General features: G+C 38.8%; 1 protein-coding gene across 2 annotated transcripts in view; it reads left to right on the top strand.

The window, feature by feature from the left end:
- Positions 1–851: 851 nt before the first annotated feature.
- The window catches only part of ZNG1A (Zn regulated GTPase metalloprotein activator 1A), a 50027-nt gene continuing 31847 nt past the window's right edge, over positions 852–19031 (top strand). Inside the window, exons 1-5 of one of the 2 annotated variants that reach the window (XM_060199757.1) lie at positions 852–887; positions 4337–4433; positions 5985–6076; positions 14966–15025; positions 18920–18957. In XM_060199757.1, the coding sequence (XP_060055740.1) occupies positions 6016–6076; positions 14966–15025; positions 18920–18957 (159 nt within the window). In that variant the 5' untranslated portion in view covers positions 852–887; positions 4337–4433; positions 5985–6015. Of the gene's footprint in view, positions 888–4336; positions 4434–5984; positions 6077–14965; positions 15026–18919; positions 18958–19031 lie in introns of those variants that run through there. The other variant, XM_060199756.1, reaches the window with a different exon arrangement.

The raw sequence follows: 19031 nt of genomic DNA, 5'->3' as shown, positions 1-19031 counted from the left end.
TGCCTTTACAATAATTGTATTACAAGTTATGTCGAAGGCAATTTTTTTTTCTTTTAAATCAAAGAAAGCTGTGTGATTAGAACTGCAAGAGTATTTATAAAATTGATATTTTAACAATAAGCATTTTTATGATTTTCAAAGGTTTAATCTTTTCCTCTAAAATTGTCTATACCATAGTTACTATACAGTATTTGAAAAGTAATTTGCAAACTTTTGAAAACATTAGAACTCTTTTAGTCATTTTTGTAGTTTTTTTTTTTTTTAATTCTTTATTGGGGGATTAATGTTTTACATTTCACAGTAAATACGATAGTTTGTACATGCATAACATTTCTCAGTTTTCCACACAACAATACAACCCCCACTAGGTCCTCTGTCATCCTGTTCCAGGACTTGTACTCTTCCCCCCACCCTACCAGAGTGTTTTACTTTGGTGCAATACATCAACTCTCTGAGCAGTCTGTTTTCCTTTTTTTTTTTTTTTTCTTTTTTCTTTTTAATTTCTTTGGGGGGGAATTAATGTTTTACAGTCGACAGTAAATACAATAGTTTGTACATGCATAACATTTCTCATTTTTCCACATAACAATACAACCCCTACTAGGTCCCCTGTCACCCTTTTCCAGGGCCTGTACTCTCCTCCCCACCCACCCAGTCTTTTACTTTGGTGCAGTATACCCACTCTCCTTCAGGTTCTACTTGTGATTTGCAAACTCTTGAAAATATTAGAACTCTTTTAGTCATTTTTGTATTTTTAAAATTAGTCTTTGAAATTTTTTTAAGACAAATATATTTTACAGGTGCTGGGAAGACAACTCTTCTGAACTATATTTTGACTGAACAACATAGTAAAAGAGTAGCAGTTATTTTAAATGAATTTGGGGAAGGTAAGTGAAGCTCAGTAAATGCCATGTTACAAAAATTTGTACAACATTGTACTTTTCTTTTTCCAGAGCATTGGTGCTGTGGGGATTCAGCCCTGGACCATAGCGCCTTAGGCATAAGAGTCTATTTGCATAACAAAATGCTATCTCCCCTACCCTAGAACATTGTATTTCCATGGGTGAATTGATGTTTCCATATTTGAAAAATGAAAATGCAAGATATAACTTGGTCATAATAATGGTGAATCATTTTGGAAAAGATTGATAACTGTCAAACTTTTTTTTTTTTTAAATTATCTTTTTTCATTGGATGTAGACAGCCAGAAATTGAGAGGGTAGGAGGAGATAGAGGGAGAGAGAGAGACAGAGAGACTCCTGCAGCCCTGTTTCACCATTCATGAAGCTTTCTCCCCTGCAAGTGGGACCAGGGGCTCAAACCTGGGTCCTTGTGCACTGTAACACATCATTCAACCAGGTGCACCACTACCTGGCCCCACTGTCAAACTTTTATACAGATTTTTGATACTGCAATCATACTTAATTTCTGTAAAATTTTATTTTGTATAATTTGGGAATCCATACAGAATTACATTTTACTCTAACCCACTTTAAATTATATATATATATATATATATATATATATATATATATATATATATATATATATATATATATATATTGGATGGAAACAGGAATCAAGAGGAAAAGGGGAGGTAGTAATGGAGAGAGAGAGAGAAACATTTGCAGCACTGGTTCACTGCTGTGAAGCTTCCCTTTGCAAGTGGGGGCTTAAACCTTGGTCCTTGAGCATAGTGACATGTGCTCTCAACTAGTTGCACTACAGCCCTGCACTAAATAAAATGTATGTGAAATCAGTAACTACAGAAGTACAGATCTAAACATGAAAGATCATTAAAAACAAAACAAAACTAGTAAAATGCTTCTATGTTGCTGACTATAAGTCAGAAATATAAAGTTATGTGGTCCGGGATGTGGCACAATGATAAAGCTTTGGACTCTCAAGCATGAGGTCCCAAGTTCAATTCCCAGCAGCACATGTGCCAGAGTGATGTCTGGTTCTCTCTCCTCCTATCTTTCTCATGAATAAATAAAATCTTTAAAAACAAATAAATAAAAGTTATTATGTCTCCATTTTGTTGAATATTTATTTTTTGCAAAGAGGTTAAAACTGAAGAATTTTTAAATAAGTCAAATATACACTCATCATTCTCGAACTATTTCAATTATCAGTAAAAATTTTTGCATTTCATATTCCAATGTTTTGTCTTTAATTCTAATCTGTAGTTTAAGAAGTCTGTACTGCAATATTGACACAATCCTTTGATTACCATTAAAGTTCTTTTTTAAAATATCAATTTTAATAAAAGCTCACTTTCAGCAAAAAAAATAATAATTCCTCTTTGGTTATTTGTTAAAATATATATATTTTTTTCTCTCCCTCTTGGGGTATGGACCAACATTTTTTTGGGGGGGGGGTGTAGAAGGTAGATCTTTGCCATCTGTAATTGCTTCTCTGCTGGATATGGCAATTGGTGGGTTAATTCATACCTCTAGCCAGTTTCTGTCTTTCCCTTGTGGGGCTTTGGAAAGGTGAGGTTCTGAGACACATTGGTACAAAAATTTGTAATTTTTGCTTGAGCTCAACATGTAACCTAGAGGTGGACTAAAAATATTATATGGGAAGATGTAGTCAGAATTGAGAATAGAGCTAGAACTGAATTAGAGCAGTGAGTAGCTCTCAAACTTGAAGAGAATATATAAATACAAGTAACCGTTTATCACATCAATCTAACCCAGGGCCCATGTACATTCATATTTAGCCTATATAACCTCCAAGTCTCTGTCTGTCTGTGTTTGCAGTCTATGTTCACAGCTAGGAACATTCTAGGCTGCACTCATTTCAGGACCAGTTTTCCTTGTGTTGGTAGAGTAAGCTATCCCAGCCTCCCTTCGGAAAGTGGGACAGTCCCTACCAATGCTACTTTATATTGAGGGCATGGTCCTGGAGAGGCCCACAAGAGGGCTTATGATGATGATCCTGATAAAAGTGACCAGTGATGATGGAGAAAGGGATCTACTAGAAGTCTATGCCCATTATATCTTTGGGGGAATCCTAGGATTCCCTGACTAGAACCCCGGGTGATAGGGTGACCTGGCAGTGATAAAAAAAAGTTCACCATTAAGTGAGCCAGTCTCTTGCCCTTTTCCAGATTTTGTAGTACTCCCCTATTTTTTTTTTTTAATTTCTTTAAACTTTATTTAATTTGATAGGACAGAGAGGAATTGAGGAAGGGGAGAGAGGGAGAAAGACACCTATAGACCTGCTTCATCACTTTGTGAAGCTTTCCCCCTGCAGGTAGGGTCTGGGGGTTTGATCCCAGGTCCTTGCTCATGGTAATATATGTACTTAGCCAGGTGCAACAGTGCCCAGTCCCTGTAGTTTTTTTCTTTATCTGATGAGCTTGGACTTTTCCCAGCTGTTAAAGCGGTGCATGTCATTTGTTGTATCCAGACTGGTATTAGGTCTGTGGGGTCTGACCTCAAGTTGGGGATGAAATACACATAGGATTTTGTGGGGTCTAAATTAACCTTTAATTTTATTATATTTACTTGTTTGATGATTCTAATAAAGGTTGTCACAGGGACAGTAATTGTCCTTTAGTTGATATATTTTTTGCCAATATATCTCTTGGCCAGTTGTATTTCTTCTAAAGATTATCAAGAGGTGACAAATCTATAGATTACCTAAATCTAAACAGATGAAAACAGGCTGGAGGTATGAATCAACCTGCCAATCCCATGTTCAGCAGAGAAGCAATTACAGATGCCAAAACTCCTACCTTCTGCACCTCTCAAAAATTTTTTTTGGTCCATACCCCAAGAGGGGGAGAAAAAAATATATCTAACTCTTTAGGCAAATCTAAAGGTTATCAAACTGATGCTGTCAAAAGAGATTAGGAGATGTATCTTTCTTTTGTGTAGGTAGTTGAGTTGACTGAGGGAAGTGAAGTATGGGCTAGGAGAGGAGGATGTCTAGGCCTGAGTAATAAATATTTCATTAGAAAATTTATGGTATCTTCTTTAAGCCATTCTGCTAAGTTGTCACGCTTATTAGGTCTAGGTCTACTCATAGAGGACTGTTAAGCACCTTTACTTTGAGGTATATAGTTGCCCCTCAGGTACTTTATTAAGATATGGGTGCAGACAATCCACTTTGGAGTTCTCCTTTGAGGGACTTAAATCCTTCTACAGAGAAAAGTAGTCTAGAGTTCTATAGCTTAAATAATGAAGTTGTATAAATGGAATAAAAGAATATTTGAAAGCTAGTTTTCTGCTTTGAGATTTGCTCCACTCTTAAGTACCCTCTCTCCTCTTTGGTTTTGGTTGACTGGTATGTAGAATCTAAAGAATGCTTCTTAAAACTATTCTAGGAAGTGCTGTGGAGAAATCCTTAGCTGTTAGCCAAGATGGAGAGCTCTATGAAGAATGGCTGGAACTCAGAAATGGTTGCCTCTGCTGTTCTGTAAAGTGAGGAATATGTTTACTATATGTCCATTGACTCATAATAAATGTTTATTGATTGTATTCCCAGCTTCAGCTTTGATTTAATTCTTGTCAAATTTAACTACAACTACACAGTTTGCTTCATTGTATTTTTAAATAGACTCCATAGGATGTATTTTTCTTAGAGTGTTTATTTTCCTTTCTGCTACAGTTCTTTGGCGCTTTTAACTGAAATTTTTATTGTTTAAGATATCACAATTTATTTAATAATTTCTTGTTCATGAAAGCCATATTTCATGTTAAAATAATTATTCTGATTTAATTTGCCATTGGTCTGATTTTCATCACTAATATACCACAGATCCTAGAGAAAGACTGACTGGCTTGAGAAGATACCTCACGTGGGTAGTGCACTTGCTTCCTTTGTCACGCACATGACCTGGGTTCTTATCTAGGCTTCATTGCACTGGAGGAAGCTTTGATCTATGGTGTCTTTCCTCTCTCTGAAAAAAGTGCTCTTTGGACAGTGAAGCCTCACTGAGCAAAAACAAATAAAAGGACTTGACACACTCACTCAGATGTTTAAATATTACATTAACTAGGAAAACTAGTACCTTTACTTTTAATTTTATGTATTCTAGTGAGTTAAATTTCTTGTGGACCATTTACTATCTTGAATGTTTGACTTTTGAAGTCAAATATATTGATAAGACTAAAATCATAATAGATTTTCTTGAACATCCAGAAACAGTCCCTTAAATATTGCTCATTAGAGACAAAGGGAAACTAAAGTGTTATATCCTAATTCAGACTTTAGTTTGATACAATGATTTTAGTTTTAAAACTAAACTCTTTTAGTTTTAAAAAATTATCTCATACATACACTGCCAGGCTGGAGTAGTGGCTCTGCTTATGAACTCTGAGACAGACAGACAGACAGACAGACAGGGCTTTCAGGTTCTAAACCTGTCCTTCCCAGAAGCTGGTGGTTCACTGCAAAAACAAACAAAAAACACTTGGGGGTCGGGCAGTAGCTCAGCGGATTAAGTGCAAAGCTCAAGGACTGGCATAAGGATCCCGGTTAGAGCCCCTGGCTCCCCACCTGCATAGGGGTTGCTTTACAGGTGGTGAAGCAGGTCTGCAGGTGTCTATCTTTCTCCCTCTCTGTCTTCCCTTCCTCTCTCCATTTCTCTTTGTCCTATCCAATAACAATGGCATTAATAACAACAATGAGAATAACAACAAGAGCAACAAAGGCAACAAAAATGGGGGAAAAATAGCCTCCAGGAGCAGTGGATTCGCAGTGCCAGCACCGAGTCCCAGCAATAACCCTGGAGGCAAAAAAAAAAATTATCTCATACATATCTTTTGTTTTTTACTTGAGTGTATATTCATCTACCTTTTCCTCCCTGTTAGTAAATACTGTATAGAAATGTTTTTAGATGCTTGGGACTAAGTTAAGTGTTTACATGTCTAAAGATACTTTTGTCTCAGGTTTCTGAGAATATTATAAAGTGTTTGTAAGAACTCTTAAAAAATTCTGACAACTGTATGTTGTATTTTTATATTTTCTAGGGACAATGGACTTCGAGCTATTGAGAATTTGATGCAAAAGAAAGGGAAATTTGATTATATACTGTTAGAAACCACTGGGTTGGCAGATCCTGGTAAGAAATATCATTATTAGTAGCCAGAATATAGTTCTTAAATATTTAACAAAGCATATTAGAGAAGTATCTAAAACAAACATTGTTTAAATTTTTTTCATTCAAAAAAGGAAAAATACAAGATTATCATGTTTCTTTAGCAGATGAATCATGATCAAAGTACTTGGTACTTCAAAGTTTTATTGGTTGATTTAGGTTTAGTGGGCAGGTTGTTAGAAATATGAGAAATATAGTCTAGGTGTTCCATTCAGAGGATGCATTGCAGGGGTCATCTGTCCAAGGAAGTCTGGTTGGCATCATGCTACCATCTGGAACCTGGTAGCTGAAGAGAGGGTTAGTAACAAGTTGCTAATCATTAACCTAAAGGCTAGAATATTGCACATGAATATTTGGGGTCTTCATTCTTTAGATAGCTAGTAGGCATATTTTAGTTATATTCCAAAGGGCCTGTGGCTATATTAGTTTGTTTTGTTTTATTTTCCCTGAGCCTGAAATCTGATATGCAGGTGGATCCTAGTTTTTGTGTGTCTGGGGAGATGATGTCATGCCTGGAAAAAGGACCCGAAAGCTGGATCTGGGAAGAGAGTAGCTCCCAAATATGGGAAAAATGTATAAATATTGTTGACTGTAAATCCCATTGATTTGATCTGATCTGGGGCCCATATTCATATATTTCTGATAGGTCTTATTGATGATAGGACTTGGACAATTAGACTGGTGTTAAATGTTAATTTAAATCTGTGGGATAAAAATAAATAAATAAATAAAGTATCTCTTTTTAAACTATCAGTTTCTTTAAGGCCATGCTGTGGCATATCTGATAGAGTGTGCACATAGCCATGTGCAAGGACCCAGGTTTAACCCACTGAGCCCCACCTATAAGAGAGAATCTTCACAAGCAGTTGAGCAAGGCTGCAGGATTCTCTCTTTCTCTCCCTCCATGTTTCTACTTTTTAATACTTATTTATTTATTCCCTTTTGTTGCCATTGTTGTTTTATTGTTGTAGTTATTATTGTTGTTGTTGATGTCATTGTTGGATAGGACAGAGAGAAATGGAGAGGGGAGGGGAAGACGGGGAGAGAAAGATAGACACCTGCAGACCTTCTTCACCGCTTGTGAGGTGACTCCCCTGCAGGTGGGGAGCCAGGGGCTGGAACCGGGATCCTTATGCTGGTCCTTGTGCTTGGTGCCACGTGCACTTAACCCGCTGCGCTACTGCCGGACTCCCCACGTTTCTTTTTTTTTTTTTCATAATTTTATATTTAATTTTTAGTAGTTTTAAATAATAAGCTTAAGACAATTTATGCTTTTTTATTTTTTTATTTCTTTATTGGGGAATTAATGTTTTACATTCGATAGTAAATACAATAGTTTGTACATGCATAACATTCCCCAGTTTTCCATTTAACAATACAACCCCCACTGTCATTTATCATCCTTCATGGACCTGTATTCTCCCCACCCACCCACTCCCACCCCAGAGTCTTTTACTTTGGTGCGATATGCCAATTCCATTTCAGGTTCTACTTGTGTTTTACGTTTCTATTTTTTATGGTGGGGAGAGAGGCCACTCAGAGATGTGGAGTTGTATTGGCACCTAGTCCCATCCATAATTTTGGTGGAAAAAAGAGACAAACAAATGTGTATTATCAGTTTCTTCCATTATAATTAGTTTGTATATTAAAAATGTTTTTACTTCTTTCTTTCTTTCTTTCTTTCTTTCTTTCTTTCTTTCTTTCTTTCTTTCTTTCTTTCTAATTACTTATTGGATGTCAGACTCTCTGGTGGGGAGGCCCCTTCCTGGGCAAAAACTTTAGAGCTTACCCGCTCTGTTGTGCATCAGATGCAGAGGGCCCAGAAGGAATATCCCAGGGCAGCAGGGGTGAGCGACGGATCTTTCCCTGTGTAGCAAGAGGTGCCACCAGAGATCACCAGGGGAATGTGTCGTGCACAAAAATCCGTTTATTAAACAGCAAAGCAGGGCTTATAAGGGGTCACAGGAGGAAGTGGCATGTGTATGCCATATATGGTAGGGAGGCAAAGGACCTGGGGGAAGGTCAGGACTTTTCCAGTAATTGTTGAGCAAGAGGTTTAATTGGTTAAAGGAACAAGAAAGCAAGGTTATCAGTAACCAGCAGCCAGAGTGGGGTTCTGAGGGCAGAGAGAAGATAGATCAGATATGATCAAAGGAATGGAATGGGTGGGGAAGTAGGGAGGGGGCTTTCAAGCAAAACAATGATTATGTAGATAATAAGGGAGTGATATCTGATTACTGTAAAAAAAATGGCAACTAATCCCTAGCACTGCAAAAACGGTATCATCTGTTTTCCATCTACACCATGCCTCGGCCTCACGTGAGCTTAATGTGCAGCTTGACGATACGAGAATCCGGCATGAAGCCCAGCCAGTCTATCTTGGCGTTAATCTTGATCGCACTCTGTCATTTCACAAACATCTCATAAAAACTGCAGCAAAGGTGGGCGCGAAGAATAACATCATTGCAAGACTGGCCAGCTCCTCATGGGGCGCGAGCGCTTCCACACTACGATCATCATCTCTGGCATTATGCTATTCCACTGCAGAATTCTGTGCCCCAGTATGGTTCCGTAGCCCCCATGTCCACTTGGTCAATTCCAAATTATATTTCTCCATGAGGATAATTTCTGGAACCATCCTTTCCACCCCGGTTCCATGGCTGCCAGTTCTTAGTAACATCGCCCCGCCAGATATTCGTCTGGATGCGGCATCATCTAAGTTCATTTCCCACGTCTACGCTCGACCGGACCTGCCAATATACGCGGATATCTTCGTCCAACGCTTGACATCTCGTTATTCAATCTGGTCCCACACTGAACTTCTCTGTTCCAGACTCTTGGAAACAGAGTTGGCAGTCAGCTGAGGTAAAGAACAAACACCTCATCACAGACCCTTGCAATCGTCAACCCGGCTTTGACCTAGCACGTTATGATTGGGCCCTCCTCAATCGCTATGGAACAGGCCATGGCCGGTGCGCCGCTATGTTGCATTGCTGGGGAGCCAGAGACGACCCGAACTGCCCCTGCGGCTACAGACAGACTATGACCCACATAGTCAATGACTGCCACCTTTCCAGATTCAAAGGAGGTCTCGAAACTTTACATCAGGCTCAACCTGACGCTGTTGACTGGCTATGGAAGAAGGGCAAACGCTAGAAGAAGAAGGAGAATAAGGGAGTGGGCTATTGTGAAGCATGGAGGCTGATAGGCTGATAGGCGGGGCAGACCCTAGAGGCCATGTCTTTCCTTGCTCGACCTCTTAGTAGAAAGAGACTGATAGGACTGGTTGTGCTCCTCAGGCCCTCACTTTTCAATGGGGGATCCCGCCAAGCTCTACTGTATCCTCACAATTCCCTACAATTGGAGAGAGAGACAGAAAGTAATTGAGAGGGAAAAGGGGGAGAGAGAGAGATGGAGATACCTACAGCACTGCTTCACTACTCATGAAGCTTCCCCTCAAAATGTGGGGACTGGGGACTTGAACTTGGATCCTTAGGTATTATAACATGTGCTCTTTACCCAGTGTGCCACTGTCTGGTCCTACATTTAACTTTCTTTAGAATGAATGTGTGTGTGTGTGTATGTGTGTATATATATAAATTTTTTTTCCCTATCTAACCACTGCTCAGCTTTGGCTTGTGGTGCTGGGGGTTGAACCTGGGACCTTTGGTGCCTCTGGGATTATAGTATTTGGATAAAATGGAACATTCATTAATTTTTTTTTAACAATGTCAAAAAATAAAGTTTTAAAAACTCACCTTACATCTATTATGAATATAGATAGGTAAATTTCATAATAGAAATTCCTCTGTGTTAATCCTACTTGCTGTATGTTCAGTGTCACTATCAGTCTTACCACACTCATGAAGCTTCTTCTAGTGCTGTGCATGGTTCTCTCATATGGTGCCAAAGGCTCATCCAGCCCTTATGCATAGCCAAGTGTGTGCTCTACTAGGTGAACTCTCTTTTAGCCCCTTTTAAGTTTATTTCTTGAGCGCTACAAACTGCTTTGTCCTATTTTTCCAATTTATTTTTTCTTTCTTCAAATAGCAAATCTATTTAATAGGAGGCAGAGTATCTAAAAAGTACTTTGTGCACTTAATCCAGTGTGCCACTGTGTGCCCCCCCGTTTCTATTTTCTTAGAAAAAAATGTATTAGTGATTTGCAAAATTATAGGATAATAGGGGTATAATTCCACTCTGTTCCCACCACCAGAATTCTGTGTCCCCACACCCCTCTGGTGGAAGTTGCAATAATTCTTCCAAGGTCACAGATATAGGCTGACTATGTATCTATATCTATTTTTATATATCTGCATCTATATATATTTTGCCCATTATTTTTTTCTGTGAAAATTTTATTTAGCAGTCAAAATTTCCTTCACATTCATTACTTCTGAACAAGGTCTCAGATCTTCCTCCCTGTCCTGCTGTGTAACTCGAGTCATTTTAGGCACAGAAGATTTCTGTTTTCTTTCAAAATCAGGTCTGAACTACTTGAAATTACTGCTAGAGTAAGCAGGTTTTGTTGCAGAAAAGAAAAAAGAACAGTTTTCAGTCTTTGTTAGCACAAGTTAATATACTTTTCTTAAATAAAGTTACAGATTTTTGGTTTTAAAGTTGACTTCCACCATACAAAAAAGTAAGACATTGTACATCTTTCATTTTGCTGCTAGCAAATCCAGAGCCATCTGTTGCCTGCTGTTTACCCATTATTATTACTTCAATGGTCCTGCCTTTACTTCTTTCCCTCCTCCCTTCCTCCCTTCCTTCCTTTTTTTCTTCTTTTCTTCCTCCCTCCCTCTCTTTCTTTCTTTCTTTCTTTTTGCCTCCAGCATTATCACTGTTTTCTTCCTCCCTCCCTCCCTCCCTTTCTTTCTTTCTTTCTTTCTTTCTTTCTTTCTTTCTTTCTTTCTTTCTTTCTTTCTTTCTTTCTTTTTGCCTCCAGCATTATCACTGGGGCTCAGTGCCTGCACTACAAATCCACTGCTCCTGGAGGCTATTTTTTCCCTTTTGTTGCCCTTGTTGTTTATTGTTGTTGTTGTTATTGTTGTCATGGACAGAGAGAAAGGGAGAGAGGAGGGGAAGACAGAGAGGGGGAGAGAGATAGACACCTGCAGACCTGCTTCACTGCTTGTAAGGCGACCCCCCTGCAGGTGGGGAGCCAGCAGCTCAAACCAGGATCCTTACGCCGGTCTGTGCATTTTGTGCCGTGTGTGCTTAACCTGCTGCGCTACCACCTGGCCCCCCTTCACTTACTTTCTAAGTCACACCTACACCTATAACTACTCTGGCTATACTTTTTTCCTCTTCTCTTTCAGATAAGCAAAACAGTGTCTGACTTCCTAAATTTGCTTCCCTTTCAGTAATAGTATAAAAGCAAAGATTCCTGGTGGCAAATTTTTTGGATCTCAGTGGAATTAGGTCCAGAGCTCTCTTATTATCTTCCCCTATTATTTGCCTCCTCTAAGAGTTTGGGCCAGAATTCTTTTTGGAGTACAGAAGGAAGGAATTCTGGCTTCTGTAATTGCTTCTGTGCTGGGCATGGGCATTGGCAGGTCAATCCATACCCCTAGCCTGTCTCTGTCTTTCCCTAGTGGAGTAGCGATCTGGAGAGGTGAGGTTCTGGGACACATTGTTAAGGTCATCTGCCCGGGGAAGTCAGAATGGAATCAAAGTAGGTCCTGCAAGTTGGTGGCTGAAAGGCAGTAAGATATTAAGCAGGACATAATGTTAAATAAACAGGAACCAAAGAGTAGGAACAGAGTATATGAGAATAGGGACTCTAGGGTAGGAAAAAAGCTAGGACGTTCATTTTTGGTAGGTGCTATTCTTTTAAAATACCATGTGTCCTTTTCTTAGGTTTGTCCTACCCTATGCAAGAACAAACTTAATTTTTGCTCTTTGCTCTAGTAAGTGACTTACACTGTGACATCTGAATTCATATTTTCAGTAGTTATGTTTTTTTAATTAATTATTTTTTTATTTCTTTAATAATTATCAACAAGACCGTAGGATAATAGGGGTACACTTCCACACAACTCCCACCACCAGAGTTCCATATTCTATCCCCTCCATTGGAAGCTTTCCTGTTCTTTATCCCTCTGGGAGCATGGACCCAGGATCATTATGGGGTGCAGAAGGTAGAAGTTCTGGCCTCTGTAATTGCTTACCAGCTGGACATGTGCTTTGGGAGGCCATACTCCCATTCTGTTTCTATCTTTCCCTAGTGGGGCAGAAGTCTGGTGAGGTGGGGTTCCAGGGAACATTGGTGAGGTCATCTGTCCAGTGGAGTCAGGTTGGCATCATGGTAACATCTGCAACTTGGTGACTAAAAAAGCATTAAGATATAAAGAAGAACAAATTGTTTAATAATCAGGAATCTAAAAGTAAGACTATATCAGATGAGACTTGGGGTCTCCATTTTGGTCTTTTTTAGGTATATTCCAAGGGGCCCATGACTTTATTTTCACCTAAGCCTGACAGCTAACATGCAGGCGGGCTAAAGGAATTGTATGGGGAGATGGTGTCAGAGTTGGAAGTAGGACTAAAAAGCTGGGTCAGTGCAGAAAGTAGCTCCCAAATATAGGAAAAGTATATAAATATTATTAACTGTAACCCCATCAATTTGACTGGGGCCCATATTCAGCACAGGAGCCTATGCAACCTCTGCATCCCTCTAGGTCTGAGCTGGCATTCTGTATTCATAGCTAGGAACATTCTAGGATGCATAATTGCAGGACCTGTCTTCGATATAGGTGGCATAGTATAATGACCCAACTTCCCTTCAGAGAATGGGCCAGTCCCTACCAATGTTGACCCACACTGAGGGCAAGGTCCTGTATTAGAAGTTCTCGCCATCCCAGTCAGGCAAGAAAAAGGAGTCAAAGGAATACAGATTGGAAGGGAAGAAGTCAGACTATCACTATTTGCAGATGACATGGTAATATACATAGTAGTTCTGTTTTTAAATTAGAAATTGGCCTTTTTTCCCCCCTCTCTTTTTTACTTTTATTTGATAGGACAGAGAGAAATTGAGGGGGGCGGAGATAGAGAGGGAGAAAGACAGAGAGACTGGAAGTACTGCTTCACAATTTCGAAGCTCCCCCCATGCAGGTAGAGACGAGGGGCTTGAACCTGGGTTCTTGTGGGTGGTAACATATGTGCAGACCTAGTGCCCCACCACTAGGCCACTAGAACTTGCTTTTTCAATTCATTTCATTTATTACATATGAGAGAGAGAGTTTTGTATGGGGCAGAGAGAAAAAGACAGACAGATAAGCCTAAACACCACTCTGGTATATACCGTGTCAAGTATCAAACTAGGAACCTTAGGCATCCATGTCCAGTGCTCTGCCAATTAGGTTATCTCCTCAGTTGCTAGTAGTTCTTTCTTATGTAGGTTGGCATTATATCAAAAATACACATCAGATATAGAATTAGTGCTCTAATCTACTTATACAGTCCAGCTTAATAATAAATAGATAAGTATTAACTTAGAACTTTGTGTGTTATCTTTATAGGAATCAGTGGACTCTAAAACAAAATAAATGATTTATATACAGTGTTAGGAATTTTACTGATTAAAAAATGCTTTTTTGATGATTTGTTGTTTGGAGTAATGGCACTCATAGTACATCAGCCTTTTTCTCTCATTAATTAAAATCATGTTGTAATACCAAGTAAGTAAAGAAAATTTTTATTGGCAATTCAGTTGTTTCCCATTTAGGAGACTGACACTCTCCAGTTCTGAGCTAAATAATTGTCATGGTAAAGTAATTTCCTTGAAAAGGACAGGTATTGATTCAGCCCCTGTTACTCACAAATCCTATTTCAGTCAAATCGGAAAACTATTAAGTTTGGGGGGGAGAAATCAATAGGTATCAGGAAGCCATTAGATCTTGTGGCCCTTGCTATATCTTGCATGAGTAATCACTGTAAACAGCTGACAGGAATTTGATTGTTGACACAGAGTGATGCTTGGGAGACCACATCTCATCAGGGTAGGTGGACAGCTTTAGACACAGGAATGTGTTCAGCTATCCTTGTTTCCCCCCAGCACTCATTCTTTTAGACAGCCCTGTCAGTAACTGGACCTGTGATGCTTTGAAAAAAATCAAATCTTTCTCTGTTGTCAGTTTTCAGTTTTCCTTTTCTCTTGTGTTGTGGCATACAAATCGGGATGTATATGCCTTGATTTGATATTGCATCTGTTTCTGTTCAGAACAAGTTTTCATTTCTTACTTGAAATTATGTTTCCTCAGACCCCAACTTCATGTCATTTTTCAAATAAAGAATGTAAGGAACTACTAGTAATGTGGTAAAGTATGTGTGGTTTTACCCTTTTTTTTTTTCTTCTAAAAACTTGGGTATAAATTAAAATACACTTTGGACAAATGAGTTTGGACTTCCCTTTTTTTGTTAGTTTGTTTTGCTTTCTTTTAGAGAGAAAATTATTTGTGGACTGTATGATTATTACATTCAGGAGAGAAGAAAAAAATCAAAAGAAGTCATGCATATATAGCTATACAACCCAAATGATTTGATAATGCCAGTTGGCAAATAATTACAGCATTGGTAGAAACTTTGTTCTGGGTTTGTATCTGATAAGAGTTGATCTCATTTATTTATTTATCTGTTCATTTATTTTTGGTGGTGTTTGAGGAGAAGGGGAGAGGGGAAAATGTATATAAATTGTAACAGGTTCTGTTACACAAGATTGGGAACCCATTATTTAAATTGTATATGTGTTTGCTTGCTAATTCTGACAGGACAAATTTAAAATATTGTATATAGAATCCTATTTCTCAATTTGAAGAAATATTTTTATTTGATGAATACTGTCATTTTCAGGTGCTGTCGCATCCATCTTTTGGGTTGATGCTGAATTGGGGATGGATATTTACCTTGATGGTGAGTTAGAAATGAATTTTCTTTTCAAGTGAATTTTTGTGGTTAGATTTATACTGTAATTTATGTGTGGTTAGATTTATACTGTAATTTATGTGGTGTGTATTGCTATTTTTAAATTTTTTACCAGAGTTTATGATGGTGCTGGGGATTAAACTTGGCGCTTTAGAGCCTCAGGCATGAGATTTCTTTGCATGACCATTATGCTATCTATCCCTGCTATTACTCTTTTAAAGTTTGTTTAGATTGATGAAATAAGCCTTTGTTCACATGGGTTCTAAAACACCACACAGAAATGTCAGCTCTTAATCGTAATTTGCTGTTTCCATTCTGGTTTCTTTTTAGAAATATTATGTGGTATATATGGACGTGAGGTTATAGATGGGAAAGAAATTTAGATTTCTTATATCATGTTGTTTGATTTTATCACTTAGTCTAATATTAAGTTTTTTTCTGTTAAACAGTGGGAAGATCATATCCCTATTTTCATTTTTTCTTTTTTTTTAATATTTATTCCCTTTTTGTTTTTATTGTTTATTGATGTCGTCGTTGTTGGATAGGACAGAGAGAAATGGAGAGAGGAGGGGAAGACAGAGAGGGGGAGAGAAAGATAGACACCTGCAGACCTGCTTCACTGCTTGTGAAGTGACTCCCCTGCAGGTGGGGAGTCGGGGTTTGAACCGGGATCCTTATGCTGATCCTCACGCTTTGCACCACATGCGCTTAACCCACTGCGCTACTGCCCGACTCCCTATTTTCATTTTTTCTTAAAGATGAGAATTAAGTTAATTTCTCCTCTCCTTAGTTTTATTTACCACTTTTGGGCAATTTTTTTAAAAATTATTATTTAGAAAAAGGAAACACTGACAAAACCATAGGATAAGGGGGGTACAACTCCACACAGTTCCCACCACCAGAACTCTGTATTCCCTCCCATCCCCTGATAGCTTTCCTGTTCTAAACCATTTGGAAGTATGGATCCAGGGTTATTATGGGGTGCAGAAGGTGGGAAGTCTGGCTTCTGTAATTGCTTCCCTGTTGAACATGGGTTTGGGCAGGTTGATTCATACTCCCGGCCTGTCTCTCACTTTCCCTAGTGGGGCAGGGCTCTGGGGAAGCGGGGCTCCAGGACACATTGGTGGGGTCATCTGCCCAGGGAAGTCAGGTTGGCATCATGGTAGCATCTGGAACCTGGTGGCTGAAGAAAGAGTTAACATATAAAGCCAAACAAATTGTTGACTAATCAGGAAGCTGAAGGCTGGAATATTGCAGATGAAGATTTGGGGGGGGTCTCCGTTTTGAAAATAGCTAGTAGGTCTATTTTAGTTATATTCCAAAGGGCCCATGACTATACTAGTTTTTTCCTAAGCCTGACATCTGATGTGCAGGTGGACCCAAGTTGTTGTCTGGGGAGATGATGTCGTGGCTGGAAAAAGGGCCAGAAAGCTGGATCAGGGAAGAGAGTAGCTTCCATATATGGGAAAGGTGTATAAATATTGTTGACTGTAAACCCCATCCATTTGATCTGGGGCCCATATTCAGTTTAGGAGCCTATATAGCCTCTGCATCTCTGTAGGTCTAAGCTCGCATTCTGTAGTCATGAGTAGGAATGTTCCAAGCTGTTCCAAGTTCAGGACCCATCTTCCTCAGATGGTAGTTAGAGTATGTTGTCCAGCCTTCCTTTGGAGGATGGAACATTCTCTACCGTTGTTGAGAATCCACATTGAAGGCAAAATCCTATGGGTGTATTGTGTTGTTCCTGATGGAGATAACCAGTGACAATGGAGAGAAGGATCTATTCAAGGTCTAGGCCTATTATGTCTGTGTGGGAATCTCAGGATTCCCCAACTAGGGCCCCAGCTGATGGGGTGGCCTGATAGTGACTAAGGAGTCATCATTAAAGTATGCCAGTCTCTTGACTTTTGGGCAATTTTATTCACATATTTCATATAGGATATCTTTGAAATTTTATTATTTTTTTTAAATAATCAACTAGGTTGTCACTTCTGTCTGCCTCTTTTCTTTAGACCAGGTCTTTCAGAGACTAAAGAATAAAACAAGAATCACTGAAGTTGAACCCTATTTGACCCTAACTGTATGTGGTGTGTGGGTGGCTGAATACTGAAGTTGAACCCTATTTGACCCTAACTGTATGTGGTGTGTGGGTGGCTGAATTTCTTAGCTATAATTAAACTTATTCTGTGATTATCCTTTGAAAAATTTAGCATATATGTTTAGAGATTGCTAATCATTTGGGGGGTGGGAGGTGGTGCACCTGCTTAAGCACACATAGTACTAAGTGCAAGGACCCACTCAAGGATCCTGGTTTGAGCATCCGTCTCCCCACCTACAGGGGGTGTCACTTCACAAGCAGTGTCTATCTTCACAAGCAGTGTCTGCAGGTGTCTATCTTTCTCCCTCTCTATCTTCCTCTCCCGTCTCAATTTCTCGCTGTCCTATCCAAAAAATTGAATGAAAAAGAAAAAGAAATGGCCACAGGAGCAATGGATTTGTAGTACACACTGAGCCCCAGTGATAACCCTGTAGACAAAAAAAGATAATCATTTGGAAACTGGTGTATGTTATGTAAAACATTTGTCAGACTTGGTGAAAATGTTAGGTATAAGATAACCTCAGATTTGTTAAGCACACATTTAAACCCTAAGCAAAGTCTTTATTTTGATTAAATAAAAATAACCTGTCTTGTGTACTTCACATCTTACTGTATAGTATGAAATTTGTTTGTCATATTTTGGACTATAAGTTTTTAAAAACCAGAAATTTTTTTTCTTATTTATTACTTTGTCTTATTTACTTATTTAATTTAGGATGTTTATTTTACATTTTATTAATCTAAAATAGGTATATCTTATTTTTTCTTTTTTAAATATTTATTTATTTACTCCCTTTTGTTTTATTATTGTAGTTATTGTTGTTGTTGTTGTTGTTGTTTTTGTATACAACAGAGAGAAGTGGAGAGAGGAGGGGAAGACAGAGAGGGAGAGAGAAAGACAGACATTTGCAGACTTGCTTCACCGTCTGTGAAGTGAGTGACTCTTCTGCAGGTGGGGAGCCGGGGGCTCGAACTGGGATCCTCACGCTGGTCCTTGCGCTTTGCGCCACGTGCGCTTAACCCACTGGGCTATCGTCCTACTCCCTATCTTATTTCTTAATCAAATTGAACTAAGCTGCCGTGTTGGCAAGATAAGAACTATTTTGTTGGGGAGTCAGGCTGTAGCGCAGCGGGTTAAGCACAGGTGGCGCAAAGTGCAAGAACCGGCATAAGGATCCCGGTCAGAACCCTTGACTCCCCACCTTCTGGGGAGTCGCTTCACAAGCAGTGAAGCAGATCTTCAGGTTTCTATCTTTCTCTACCCCTCTCTGTCTTACCCTCCTCTCTCCATTTCTCTCTGTCCTATCCAACAATGACGACAACAATAATAACTACAACAGTAAAACAAGGCCAACAAAAGGGAATAAATAAATAAAATAAATATTAGAAAAAACTATTTTGTTTTATTGAGTAAAATTGGAGAACTGAAATAGGTTATTATTATTTTTTTATTATTTATTTTCCCTTTTCTTGGCCTTGTTGTTTTGTTGTTGTGGTTATTATTGTTGTTGTTGATGTCGTTGTTGTTGGATAGGACAGAGAGAAATGGAGATGGGGAAGACAGAAAGGGGGAAAGAAAGACACCTGCAGACCTGCTTCACCACCTGTGAAGCATCTCCCATGCAGATGGGGAGCTGGGGGTTCAAACCAGGATCCTTACGCCAGTCCTTGTGCTTTTCACCATGTGCGCCTAACACATTGCACTACCGCCCGAGCCCCCAATAGGTTATTTTTAATTTTTATTCTGAAGTATAAAAATGTTTAAACAATTTATTCCTTTGTAGGCATCATAACTGTTGTTGATTCAAAATATGGATTAAAAGTAAGTGAAAAAGATTGCTATATATTCTAATTATTTGTTAAAAACTGTGTACGTTAAATTAGATTGTATTATTT

Source organism: Erinaceus europaeus, chromosome 10, assembly GCF_950295315.1.
Source record: "Erinaceus europaeus chromosome 10, mEriEur2.1, whole genome shotgun sequence".
NCBI lineage: Eukaryota > Metazoa > Chordata > Mammalia > Eulipotyphla > Erinaceidae > Erinaceus > Erinaceus europaeus.
The sequence above is the reverse complement of the archived record's forward strand: the minus strand, read 5'-3'. Positions and strand labels throughout refer to the sequence as shown.